Source organism: Oncorhynchus nerka, linkage group LG9b (assembly GCF_034236695.1).
Source record: "Oncorhynchus nerka isolate Pitt River linkage group LG9b, Oner_Uvic_2.0, whole genome shotgun sequence".
NCBI lineage: Eukaryota > Metazoa > Chordata > Actinopteri > Salmoniformes > Salmonidae > Oncorhynchus > Oncorhynchus nerka.
The window spans coordinates 11,329,315-11,343,367 of record NC_088424.1 but is presented as its reverse complement, the minus strand read 5'-3'; the positions used below and the strand labels follow the sequence as shown (position 1 = coordinate 11,343,367).

The 14,053-nt window shown below is 43.3% G+C and overlaps 1 protein-coding gene across 1 annotated transcript in view; it reads left to right on the top strand.

Moving 5' to 3' along the window:
- The window catches only part of LOC115114246 (FAST kinase domain-containing protein 3, mitochondrial-like), a 30,845-nt gene that overhangs the window by 11,545 nt on the left and 5,247 nt on the right, over positions 1 to 14,053 (top strand). The window contains 6 exon segments of the mRNA XM_029642335.2: positions 20 to 335; positions 1,251 to 1,438; positions 3,181 to 3,329; positions 10,816 to 11,032; positions 11,325 to 11,484; positions 11,641 to 11,732. Of these exon segments, the coding sequence (XP_029498195.2) occupies positions 20 to 335; positions 1,251 to 1,438; positions 3,181 to 3,329; positions 10,816 to 11,032; positions 11,325 to 11,484; positions 11,641 to 11,732 (1,122 nt within the window).

Here is a 14,053-nt window from a genome sequence, read left to right as displayed (position 1 = left end):
TTCCCATCTCCTCCTCTAGGCCTTCCCAGCGACTCGCAGGTGGTGCAGGTGCTGGAGGCAGAGTCACAGTCGCGGCTGGACCAGTTCAACCAGAAGGATGTCTCCATGGTGTTCAGCTCCAGCATGAAGCTGCACCCCAGCAGCCAGCACCCCCTGACCGAGGCCTGCCTCGCAGGCTTGGAGAAGAACCTGGAGCGGGAGCGCCACCCGCAGACCCTCTTTCTGCTACTCTCCTACTACCGGCTCAAGTGGCACTCGCTGCAACCCACCGACACTACGACGGCCGGGAACGTCGCCAATGTTCGCCCCAACCCAGAGCAGCTTCTGGCCAACAGGTAGGTTTGGTATGATGGTTAATTACCCGTTTAGGGTAATATAGACAAATGTATACAACTTTACATGTTATATTGGGTTCTCTTGTTTGTAAGAGGTCCATTCATAATTCATGACTAGCCATCCAAGTAGAGGCAATGCAGGGTTATGAAGTACAACTGGGTTGCTTTCGATAGGAAATCAATGGAGACAATGTTAGAGACATGCCATTTTTGTTTACTGAACACGACACAGGTCTAGCGTGATGAGTTCCCGAGTGTCATTTCAATGTTGGTTATCACTGCCAGTATCACTACTTACACACCATCATCTGCTCATCTATCACTCCAGTGTTAATCTACCAAATTATAATTACTTTGCTACTATGGCCTATTTATTGCCATACCTCCTCATGCCATTTGCACACACTGTATATAGACTTTCTTTTTTTTTCTATTGTATTGACTGACTGTAGGCTTGGTTATTCCATGTAACTCTGTTGTTGTTTCTGTCGCACTGCTTTGCGTTATCTTGGCCAGGTCGCAGTTGTAAATGACAACTTGTTCTCTACTATCTTACCTGGTTAAATAAAGGTGAAATAAAACAATTAAATACAAATTATTGTGATAAAGCAGTTATCGCGATACTTGGCGATATCGCGATAATGGCTTTAATCGTCATACTTGGTCAAATCTTGATAACTGCTTTTATCACAATAATTTACTTTTTATCATGATTCCAAATTCCACCATTGTCAGTTTTGACTAGGTGATATACAGCTAAGACCGGAAGTGACTTTTTGGCAGCAAGATATGAGAATTAGGTTATGGTTAGGGCTAGTTAAAATGCTCTCTTAACCAGATACGAAAATTCACTTCCACTTGTAGCTGTACTCCATTTAGTAACAACCACCATTGTTCCGCTCTACCTACCAACAGGAAGATCCTGCGACTGGTCAAACACACACTGGCAAGCGTAAGTGGTGTGCGCGATCAGGAGATGGCGCTGCTGGATGAGATGCTGGCTGTGTGTGCACGTGAAGCTAGCAACAAGAGCCTAGAGCTCATCTTCAGCTCGCACCTCTTCTACCAGAACAGGCAGGAGAGGTTTGTGTGCAGCCTGGCTGGTGAGTTTTCCTTTCCTCCCTTCCCCTCCTCTGCCATTATCTGGCAGCTGTTTAATCTGTCGATTTCTACATACAGTATATCACAAAAGTGAGTACACCCCTCACATTTTTGAAAATATTTGAGTATATCTTTTCATGTGACAACACTGGAGGAATGACACTTTGCTACAATGTAAAGTAGTGAGTGTACAGCTTGTATAACAGTGTAAATGTGCTGTCCCCTCAAAATAACTCAACACACCGCCATTAATGTCTAAAACGCTGGCCACAAAAGTGAAAATGTCCAAATTGGGCCTAAAGTGTCAATATTTTGTGTGGCCACCATCATTTTCCAGCACTGCCTTAACCTTCTTGGGCATGTAGTTCACCAGAGCTTCACAGGTTGCCACTGGAGTCCTCTTCCACTCCTCCATGACGACATCACGGAGCTGGTGGATGTTAGAGACCTTGCACTCCTCCACCTTCCGTTTGAGGATGCCCCACATATGCTCAATAGGGTTTAGGTCTGGAGACTTGCTTGGCCAGTCCATCACCCTTACCCTCAGCTTCTTTAGCAAGGCAGTGGTCATCTTGGAGGTGTGTTTGGGGTCATTATCATGTTGGAATACTGCCCTGCGGCCCAGTCTCCGAAAGGGAGGGGATCATGCTCTGCTTCAGAATGTCACAGTACATGTTGGCATTCATGGTTCCCTCAATGAACTGTAGCTCCCCAGTGCCGGCAGCACTCATGCAGCTCCAGACCATGACACTCCCACCACCATGCTTGACTGTAGGCAAGACACACGTGTCTTTGTACTCCTCACCTGGTTGCCGCCACACACGCTTGACACCATCTGAACCAAATAAGTTTATCTTGGTCTTTTCAGACCACAGGACATGATTCCAGTAATCCATGTCCTTAGTCTGCTTGTCTTCAGCAAACTGTTTGTGGGCTTTCTTGTGCATCATCTTTAGAAGAGGCTTCCTTCTGGGACGACAGCCATGCAGACCAATTTGATGCAGTGTATGGCGTATGGTCTGAGCACTGACAGGCTGACCCCCCACCCCTTCACCCTCTGCAGCAATGCTGGCAGCACTCATACGTCTATTTCCCAAAGACAACCTCGATATGACGCTAAGCACATGCATTCAACTTCTTTGGTCGACCATGGCGAGGCCTGTTCTGAGTGGAACCTGTCCAGTTAAACCGCTGTATGGTCTTGGCCACCGTGCTGCGGCTCAGTTTCAGGGTCTTGGCAATCTTCTTATAGCCCAGGCCATCTTTATGTAGAGCAACAATTCTTTTTTTCAGATCCTCAGAGAGTTCTTTGCCATGAGGTGCCATGTTGAACTTCCAGTGACCAGTCAGTATAAAGGAGTGTGAGAGCGATGACACCAAATTTAACACACCTGCTCCCCATTCACACCTGAGACCTTGTAACACTAACGAGTCACATGACACCGGGGAGGGAAAATGGCTAATTGCATTTCACTTAGGGGTGTACTCACTTTTGTTGCCAGCGATTTAGACATTAATAGCTGTGTGTTGAGTTATTTTGAGGGGACAGCAAATGTACACTGTTATACAAGCTGTACACTCACTACTTTACATTGTAGCAAAGTGTCATTTCTTCAGTGTTGTCACATGAAAAGATATACTCAAATATTTACAAAAATGTGAAGGGTGTACTCACTTTTGTGATATATTGTATATATTATATTATTCTATAATTTCCAATATAAGTCTGCTCTTTTCTCAATAGAACAACTGCCTGAAAAAGTGGACAGCATAACCCCATTCACCATGGCCCTCATTGCCAAATACATTGCCCGCCACCGGCTCAGAGAGGTTCGACTTCTTGACACCATCGCTGATTTTCTGGTCAAAAAGGGCGAATACCTGGACTGCAAGGTAAGGAGGCCCACTCATCTCTAGAAAATCTCTGTCATACATTTAAACCACTGAGCAACTCCGGTGTTGTGACTGTGGGCGTACTCTCTGTTTATCGCTGCTTATTATTGGGCATACTGTTTTTTTATGAATGGCTATTATTACACCTGAAATGTTGGTTATTTACTAGGGATGGGGGTTTGAAATCATTTCACTATTCGAATAGTAACATACATTTTTGTCCGAAAACCGGATACGTGCTAAATACATGTTGTTTTTTGAACTTGTGTTTTTAACCTGAGCACTGCTGCGTGACGGAGAGAGACTGCCACTGCCGAGGGGCCGGTGTGTGCGGGAGAGAGAGACGCAGTAGCCATGGCAACTATAACCAAGGCTAGCTAAATTGTAGCAGTCACAATGTTATTTATCATCCCATATAACAGTGCCTGTCTTGACTGGAGTTGCCCAGAGAAGCTAAGCTAGCTAGGCTAATTGAGGCTACATGCTGCGCTTTCTCCCCAACCCCATTCAGATAAAACAACAGCTTAACTGTTGGTTGCTCATTGTAGCCTACTTCTTCTCATTTCGCAAATGTTTAATTCCCTCATTTTATTCCATCTTGCATTGCATTAGTGAACTTTCACTCCACTTGCTACACACTCAGCCTCTTTCATGCTTTCATTGGCCAACATGAACAATCTACAGATGTGAAGGCTGCCTTTTTATGGGGCGCACATCATAGAAACTACATAGTCGTTTTATTAAATTAATAATTTGAATATGATTTGTATGTCATCAATGCAGAACTATAGATGTCTTACATACTCATTATTATTATTATTATTATTGTGGGGCTTGCGAAACAAGAGTCCCCACTTAAATCTTATACATACTACTTATTATTTTCCATTCAACTCCTCTCACACCGTTTAAGCTAGAAATGCAGTTCAAATTTTAAAATATGTAGACTGGTCTGGATTGAGTTTTTTTGCCCATCTTCATTCACTTTCATGGGACTTTTTTTAACATTCTAAATTGCCCCTATTGTGACATCACTTCCAACATTCCATTATTTCCTGTAAATGCAACTATGCAACTTTTGACACAAATCGGCTACTTCGACCACTTCGCCAACAACTTCGACAAGTTAGAACATCTACTTCTCTGCTTTTCACATCTGTTTGCGGAACAAAAATATCTGCTACGCATCTAACGATACTGCTGTTTACAGTAACACATTTCTTTTACCAACTTTTTCCAAATGCTGTTTTTGACCACCCCCAACAAGTCAGAAACGAAGGGCATATACAATCTTCCTCTACTACTTTGCTTTTCAAATCTGAAAACAGATTAGGAATAGCTCCTAGCAATCAATAGATAGAGCTGCTTTAGTAAGTCATCAATTGCTTTCTTTTATAGATGCACCAAGTCATATCAGAAACTAGCAGATTCATTACTTACCAACAACAGCTGCAAATTTAAATAAAATTACATCAAGTTTGAAGTTTAATTTCCTTGCTTTGCCCAACAACACTATCATGAATCTAGCAAAAAAGTTTTGTGGGTCAGAGTGCAGTATTCATTTAGCTTCATTGCACAAATGTTTGTTAGCATGTTCCTCACAGTGGCTTTAGACGTGGAGGGAGCAGGCCTGCCAAGGCAACTGTTGCCTAGCAACACATGCCTCGGAGGGAGAAAACTCTTTATAGCTTGACAAATTCCCATGATTTGTGAATCTGTTTAAAAAATCGATCAGCTCAAGTGCATGACCCATTCTCTAAATAACTGGCTATTTTGCCTGTCTGTAAAGAAAAGGGTGGGCTGTATGTTGATCCTGCTGCTCTGATTGGATACAACGAAGGTGTCTACTGAACTACTGAACACAACTACTGACCACGATTATTGACCACAACCAAACAACTACTGACCACAGAACTACTGACAACAACAATACAACTGCTGACCACAACTACACAACTGACCACAAACACACAATTATTGACCACAGTTACAGACCACAACCACACAACTGACCACAACTACTGACCACAACCACATACCGACAGACCATAAATCCTGATCACATCGCTACTGACCTAACCTATTGACTACGACTACCCATCTTCTGACCACACAACTGATCACGAATACAACTACGGACCACAACCACCCATCTACTGACCACAAACACACAACGACTGACCGCTAATGACCATGCCTACTGACTACAACTACTGACAACAACCACACACTACTGAACCACTCAACTACTGAGCAGAACGACACAACTACCTACCACAATCACTTACCATTAAACTACTGACCACTGTCAACAACTACTGTCCACAACCATTGACAACAACCACATACTACTAACTACAACTATTGACCATGACTACTGAACCACACAATTACTGAACCACATAACTACTGACCACAACCACACAACTATTGACCACACAACTAATGAACAAAACAACTACTGACCACAACCACATGACTACTGACCTCACAACTACTGACCCACAACAACTGAACACAAACACAACAACTGAACACAAACACAACTACTGACCCACAACCACACAACTACTGATCACAAACACAACTACTGACCACAACCACACAACTACTGACCGCACCACAACTACTGACTAATATTTCTGAAGAAATGTCCATTTGGATATTTGACACATCCCTACTACTGACCACAACCACACAACTACTGACCGCACCACAACTACTGACTAATATTTCTGAAGAAATGTCCATTTGGATATTTGACACATCCCTATTATTTACACACATTGTGTGCTCGTACTTCTGACACCTTGTAAAGAGTGGACGCTACTCCATAATAAAAGCTATAAATTATGCTTTATTGACATTTCTCAAAGCATAGAATTAACAATACATTATTTCCCCATTCCACAATAGGCTCTGCTGCCCCCTAGCTGTCTGGCCACCCAATGGTTGTAGCCAAATCACTATATACATGTTGTGTATTTACATTATGGGTTTGATAAAAGCATTTATCGTGATACTTAGTATTCCACAAATTAAGTTAAGGGGTAGCTTTCATATTGCAGATTGTGGCTTCTATCAATGTAACTGTCTGCATAATTTCCAATCCCCTATACAGTGCATTCGTAAAGTATTCAGACCCCTTGACTTTTTCCATATTTTGTTACGTTACAGCCTTATTCTAAAATTATTATGGAGTATTGTGTATAGATTGATAAAAAACAATCTACACACAATACCCCATAATAAAAAAGAAAAAAAAGGTTTTCATACATTTTTGCAGGATTACATTTACATAAGTATTCAGACTCTTTACTCAAGTACTTTGTTGAAGGACCTTTTACAGTGATTACAGCCTTGAGTCTTCTTGGGTATGACGCTACAAGCTTGGCACACCTGTATTTGGGGAGTTTCTCCCATTCTTCTCTTCATATCCTCTCAAGCTCTGTCAGGTTGGATGGAGAGCGTTGCTGCACAGCTATTTTCAGGTCACTCCAGAGATGTTCGATCGGGTTCAAGTCCGGGCTTTGGCTGGGCCACTCGAGGACATTCATTACATTTACATTACATTTAAGTCATTTAGCAGACGCTCTTATCCAGAGCGACTTACAAATTGGTGCATTCACCTTATGACATCCAGTGGAGCAGCCACTTTACAATAGTGCATCTAAATCTTTTAAGGGGGGTGAGAAGGATTACTTTATCCTATCCTAGGTATTCCTTAAAGAGGTGGGGTTTCAGGTGTCTCCGGAAGGTGGTGATTGACTCCGCTGTCCTGGCGTCGTGAGGGTTTGTTCCACCATTGGGGGGCCAGAGCAGCGAACAGTTTTGACTGGGCTGAGCGGGAACTGTACTTCCTCAGTGGTAGGGAGGCGAGCAGGCCAGAGGTGGATGAACGCAGTGCCCTTGTTTGGGTGTAGGGCCTGATCAGAGCCTGGAGGTACTGAGGTGCCGTTCCCCTCACAGCTCCGTGGCAAGCACCATGGTCTTGTAGCGGATGCGAGCTTCAACTGGAAGCCAGTGGAGAGAGCGGAGAAGCGGGGTGACGTGAGAGAACTTGGGAAGGTTGAACACCAGACGGGCTGCGGCGTTCTGGATGAGTTGTAGGGGTTTAATGGCACAGGCAGGGAGCCCAGCCAACAGCGAGTTGCAGTAATCCAGACAGGAGATGACAAGTGCCTGGATTAGGACCTGCGCCGCTTCCTGTGTGAGGCAGGGTCGTACTCTGCGGATGTTGTAGAGCATGAACCTACAGGAACGGGCCACCGCCTTGATGTTAGTTGAGAACGACAGGGTGTTGTCCAGGATCACGCCAAGGTTCTTAGCGCTCTGGGAGGAGGACACAGTGGAGCTGTCAACCGTGATGGCGAGATCATGGAACGGGCAGTCCTTCCCCGGGAGGAAGAGCAGCTCCGTCTTGCCGAGGTTCAGCTTGAGGTGGTGATCCGTCATCCACACTGATATGTCTGCCAGACATGCAGAGATGCGATTCGCCACCTGGTCATCAGAAGGGGGAAAGGAGAAGATTAATTGTGTGTCGTCTGCATAGCAATGATAGGAGAGACCATGTGAGGTTATGACAGAGCCAAGTGACTTGGTGTATAGCGAGAATAGGAGAGGGCCTAGAACAGAGCCCTGGGGGACACCAGTGGTGAGAGCACGTGGTGAGGAGACGGATTCTCGCCACGCCACCTGGTAGGAGCGACCTGTCAGGTAGGACGCAATCCAAGCGTGGGCCGCGCCGGTGATGCCCAACTCGGAGAGGGTGGAGAGGAGGATCTGATGGTTCACCGTATCGGAGGCAGCCGATAGGTCTAGAAGGATGAGAGCAGAGGAGAGAGAGTTAGCTTTAGCAGTGCGGAGCGCCTCCGTGATTCAGAGATTTGTCCCAGAGCAGAATGCTGTGGTATCCATGCTGGTTTAGTGTGCTTTGAATTCCAAATAAATCACTGACAGTGTCACCAGCAAAGCACATCCACACCATCACACCACCTCCTCCATGCTTCACGGTGGGAACCACACATGCAGAGATCATCATTCACCTACTCTGCGTCTCACAAAGACACGGCAGTTGGAACCAAAAATCTCACATTTGGACTCCTCAGACCAAAGGACAGATTTCCACCAGTTTAATGTCTAGTCATGTCATGTTTCTTGGCCCAAGCAGGTGGCGTGGAAATGAATACTGAGAGAGACTTTTGTAATTTCTTCAAACAATCATCTTTATTTAATATCGATGAATTACTGCAATAATGATACTAGTCAACCCAAGCAGCCTAACCCTTACATACAATTCAGAGTTATTATGTAGCTGACACTAAAGATGCTTAGTCATGGCTGGGTCCACCCCTCCCTGGCATCCAAACACATTAGAAAAGAAGTAAAGAATTACACAAATTAAGTTTTAACAAGGCTCACCTGTTAATTGAAATGCATTCCAGGTGACTCATGAAGTTGGTTTAGAGAATGCCAAGAGTGTGAAAAGCTGTCACCAAGGCAAAGGTTGGCTATTTTGAAGAATCTCTAGATTTGTTTCACAGTTTTTTTTGTTTGCTACTACGTATGTTATTTCATAGTTTTGATGTCTTCAGTATTATTCTACAATGTAGAAAATAGAGGGAAAAAGGGGGGGGGGGGGAACTGGAATGAGTAGATGTGTCCAGATTTTTGACTAGTTCTGTATATACACTACCATTCAAAAGTTTGGGCTCACTTAGAAATGTCCTTGTTTTTGAAAGAAAAGCAAAAAAATGTGTTAATTAAAATTAACATCAAATTGATCAGAAATACAGTGTAGACATTGTTAATGTTGTAACCATTATCAGCAACCATCACTCCTGTGTTCCAATGGCGCGTTGTGTTAGCTAATCCAAGTTTATCATTTTAAAAGGCTAATTGATCATTTTGGCTCTAACCAGAACAGAAAGAGTGGGAGGCCCTGGTGCAGAACTGAGCAAGAGGACAAGTACATTAGACTGTCTAGTTTGAGAAAGAGACTCCTCACGAGTCCTCAACTGGCAGCTTCATTAAATTGTACCCGCAAAACACCAGTCTCAAGAAAAAGCCCTATCTCAGACTTGGCCAATAAAAAGAAAAGATTAAGATGGGCAAAAGAACAGACACTAGACAGAGGAAGATTGGAAAAAAGTGTTTTGGTCAAACAAAGTTTGAGGTGTTCGGATCACATAGAAGAACATTCGTGAGACGCAAAAAAATGCAAAGATGCTGGAGTAGTGCTTGACGCCATCTGTCAAGCATGGTGGAGGCAATGTGATGGTCTGGGGGTGCTTTGGTGGTGGTAAAGTGGGAGATTTGTACAGGGTAAAAGGTAGCCTTCCTTCTTCAAGATATCACTCCACTTTGCCATGCCGTACCCTCTGGACGGCTCTTAATTGGAGCCAATTTCTTCCTACAACAGGACAATGACCCAAAGCACAGCTCCAAACTATGCAAAAACTATTTAGGGAAGAAGCAGTCCGCTGGTATTCTGTCTATAATGGAGTGGCCAACACAGTCACCGGATCTCAACCCTATTTAGCTGTTGTGGGAGGAGCAGCTTGACCCTATGGTATGTAAGCAGTGCCCATCAAGCCAATCCAATTTGTGGGAGGTGCTTCAGGAAGCATGGGGTGAAATCTCTTCAGATTACCTCAACAAATTGACAACTAGAATAACAAAGGTCTGCAAGGCTGTAACTGGAGGATTCTTTGACAAAAGCAAAGTTTGAGGGACACAATTATTATTTCAATTAAAAATCATTATTTATAACCTTGTCAACATCTTGACTGTATTTCCTATTCATTTTGCAACTCATTTCATGTATGTTTTCATGGAAAACAAGGACATTTCTAAGTGACCCCAAACTTTTGAACGGTTGTGTTGTGTGTGTGTGTGTGTGTATCTATCTATAAAAATATGAATTGTTTTCTATATTTTCCTTTTATTTTCCCCTAACCCTACCACCCCACCCCTGTTTGGAGTAAACTAATGGACAACACCACTTAGGCTTCTACATCCAGTTTATACATACTATATACATTTTACAGACACAATATATTTTACAATAGTTATCTTTTGTTTGTTTTTAGTCCCATCCTTCAGCTATCCTCTACAACTCCCCTCTATCAATAAAGACCATCCTTTTTTGATTACTATTTGCTATATATTTTGCTGTGATGTTTCACAAACTTTCTGAACCTTTCTATTCTCAGTTTCTACGGATTGTAAATTAAAAATACATTGTTTTGCTAAGAGTATTATTATATTATTGATCGATTGACTGACTTTTAAAATCATCCAGCACTGCTATTTGCCGAGTTAGCTCCTGGTAAATGTTGCAATTTTTCCAGACATTCCTAAACCTGCGACCAAAAACGAGCTACATACGGACAGCACCAAAACAAATTACCTAATGATTGTCTCTTCGCAGCAAAAATTGATACTTGGTAATATCACGATAATGGCTTTTATCTTTTCCCCACAGGTTATCCAGAAGCTGGTGTTCCCCTTCAGCCGGATGAACTACCTGCCGTCCAACAAGGTCCAGTTCTTCTCCAAGCTGGAGGTGGTGCTGGAGCTTAAGGCCCTGAGCTCCCCGTTAGCCACCGTCAACATCCTCATGTCCCTGTTCCAGCTGGGCCACTTTCCCGGCCTGGTGCTGCACAGGGTCTTCTCCACTGCCTTCATCAGCAACGTCACCAGTGAGTGGCACACACGCGCGCATAAAGTGATCATGCAACATCAAAGAACAGCTGTGTTTCATGTCTTTTGACTTACCCCTTTCAGTAGACACAATAAACCTCAAGCTGACCCCTAATAAACAACTAATGAACACTCACATAAATGAACTGATGCATGAAGTGGAATAGTACCCCCACATACCCCAACTCAATCCCATTCAGTTGTATGTGATTCATTTTAATGATTGGCCATTTTAGACAGTTGCTCTCGCTCATGTCTTTGTTTCTGTGGATCTTCTTCCCCCATTTGTAGACAGTCCTTATGCTCTGATCGTGCTTCGCTACTTGTCTCTGTTGGACGCAGCGGTTGAACTGGAGTACCAGGACTACACCGGTCCACGGCTCCAGGACACGCACAAGGTGCTCATGTTTGACCATGCGCTGACCGCTGATGAGGTCAACCGCAAATACAGGTACGGTGCAGTCCTAGAGTGATTGGTTAACCAACTGTTAGTTGGTGCATGGTCATCTATTTTCTTTATTGAATTATGTCTGCCCTTTCATTGCAAATCCAAGTGAAGCATGAAAAGTATCTGGTTGACATGAGTGTATTTGTGTGTGTTTTTCAGCTACAAGGGTCTTGTAGCTGAAGCCCTCAGACAATTGGTTGGAGAGCATGGCTACAAGCAAGATGAAGTCCTGGCCCCTGGATATTACACAGGTACATTGAACAGACACCAGATTGTGTGTTAAACCCAACAGCCACTGTAAGATAGAGACCTGCACGGGTCAGTTTTTTTTGAGCCGCACCTGCCCCACGCCGGCCTTTATCAATTCCAAACACCACCCGACACCAGGACAGATTTTTCTCAACAACCCGACCCACCCAAATAGAATTGTTCTGAGAGCTGATCCGTGACACACCAAATAACACTTTATTTCATTGTTTTAGATTAGGCTAGTAGGCTATTTTTCTAACCCTTATTTTACCAACTAAGTTGACTGAAAACACATTCTCATTTGCAGCAACGACCAGGGGAGAGGATGGGAATGAATGAGCCAATTGGAAGCTGGGGATGATTTAAGTGGTCATGATAGTATGAGGGCCAGATTGGGAATTTAGCCAGGACACTGGGGTTAATACCCCTACTCTTATGATAAGTACCATGGGCTCTTTAGTGACCACAGAGAGTCAGGACACTGGGGTTAATACCCCTACTCTTACGATAAGTACCATGGGCTCTTTAGTGACCACAGAGAGTCAGGACACTGGGGTTAATACCCCTACTCTTACGATAAGTACCATGGGCTCTTTAGTGACCACAGAGAGTCAGGACACTGGGGTTAATACCCCTACTCTTACGATAAGTACCATGGGCTCTTTAGTGACCACAGAGAGTCAGGACACTGGGGTTAATACCCCTACTCTTACGATAAGTACCATGGGCTCTTTAGTGACCACAGAGAGTCAGGACACTGGGGTTAATACCCCTACTCTTACGATAAGTACCATGGGCTCTTTAGTGACCACAGAGAGTCAGGACATCTGTTTAACTTCACATCTGAAAGACTGCACCCCAAACAGGGCAATGTCCCCAATCACTACCCTGGGGATATGTTTTTAGACCTACTGGCCCTCCAACACCACTTCCAGCAGCATCTGGTCTCCCATCCAGGGACCAACCATGCTTAGCTTCAGAGGCAAGCCAGCAGTGGGATGCAGGGTGTTATGTTGCTGGCAAATAAACTTGATGTGGCCTGCGTAGCCTATGGTCTAAATGAACAAAAGCCTGAATTTACATAATAATTCACTGATAATAAACTGAATTAGCCTATAGTAAACAAATACGGGCTGATAATAAACTGAATTAGCCTATATTAAACAAATACGGGCTGATAATAAACTGAATTAGCCTATAGTAAACAAATACGGGCTGATAATAAACTGAATTGGCCTATAGTAAACAAATACGGGCTGATAATAAACTGAATTGGCCTATAGTAAACAAATACGGGCTGATAATAAACTGAATTGGCCTGTAGTAAACAAATACGGGCTTGCATTTTTTGCAGGCTGTGTATCCATCTACTGGGTTATTGTCCTTGCCCACAATGACTCCAAAATCCTTCCAAACCGGAGATTTCACTCACGTACCACCTGTTTCCACTATGGTGTATTTCATAACCTTTCTATTTCTCCAGTTACGTTAGCGGTTTTCACGTGAGCTACGCTAGCCAGGAAAAGTAGGCCAAGCTTGGCAACGTATTCTCACGTGGGGGGGATGAAACATATATGTTTTCAGCACCACACGAATAATGGACAGTTCTCTGATTCACTGTGTACATCGCTTGTGCCCTACAGTATACAGCTCTGGAAAAAATGTAAGAACACTGCAAAATTATGCACTTCTCTGGTTTTACTATTTATAGTTATGTGTTTGGGTAAAATTAACATTTTTTGTTTTATTATATAAACTACTGACAACATTTCTCCCAAATTCCGAATAGAAATATTGTCATTTAGAGCATTTATTTGCAGAAAATGACAATTGGTCAAAATAACAAAAAAGATGCAATGTTGCCAGGTCAATCAAGGTGTGGATGGAGGACCACCAGATCAAGACCCTGTCATGTCCAGCCCAATCTCCAGACCTGAACCCCATTGAAAACCTCTGGAATGTGACCAAGGGGAAGATGGATGGTATCAAGCCATCAAACAAAGCCGGGCTGCTTGAATTCTTGCGCCAGGAGTGGCATAAAGTCACCCAACATCAATGTGAAAGACTGGTGGAGAGCATGCCAAGACTCATAAAAGCTGGGTATTGAAAATCAGGGTTATTCCATCAAATATTGATTTCTGAACTCTTCCTAAGTTAACATTAGTATTGTGTTTAAAAATGAATATGAACTTATTTTCTTATTTTTCATTATTCGAGGTCTGACAACACTATCTTTTTTGTTATTTTGACCAGTTGTCATTTTCTGCAAATAAATGCTCTAAATGACAATATTTCTATTTGGAATTTGGGAGAAATGTTGTCA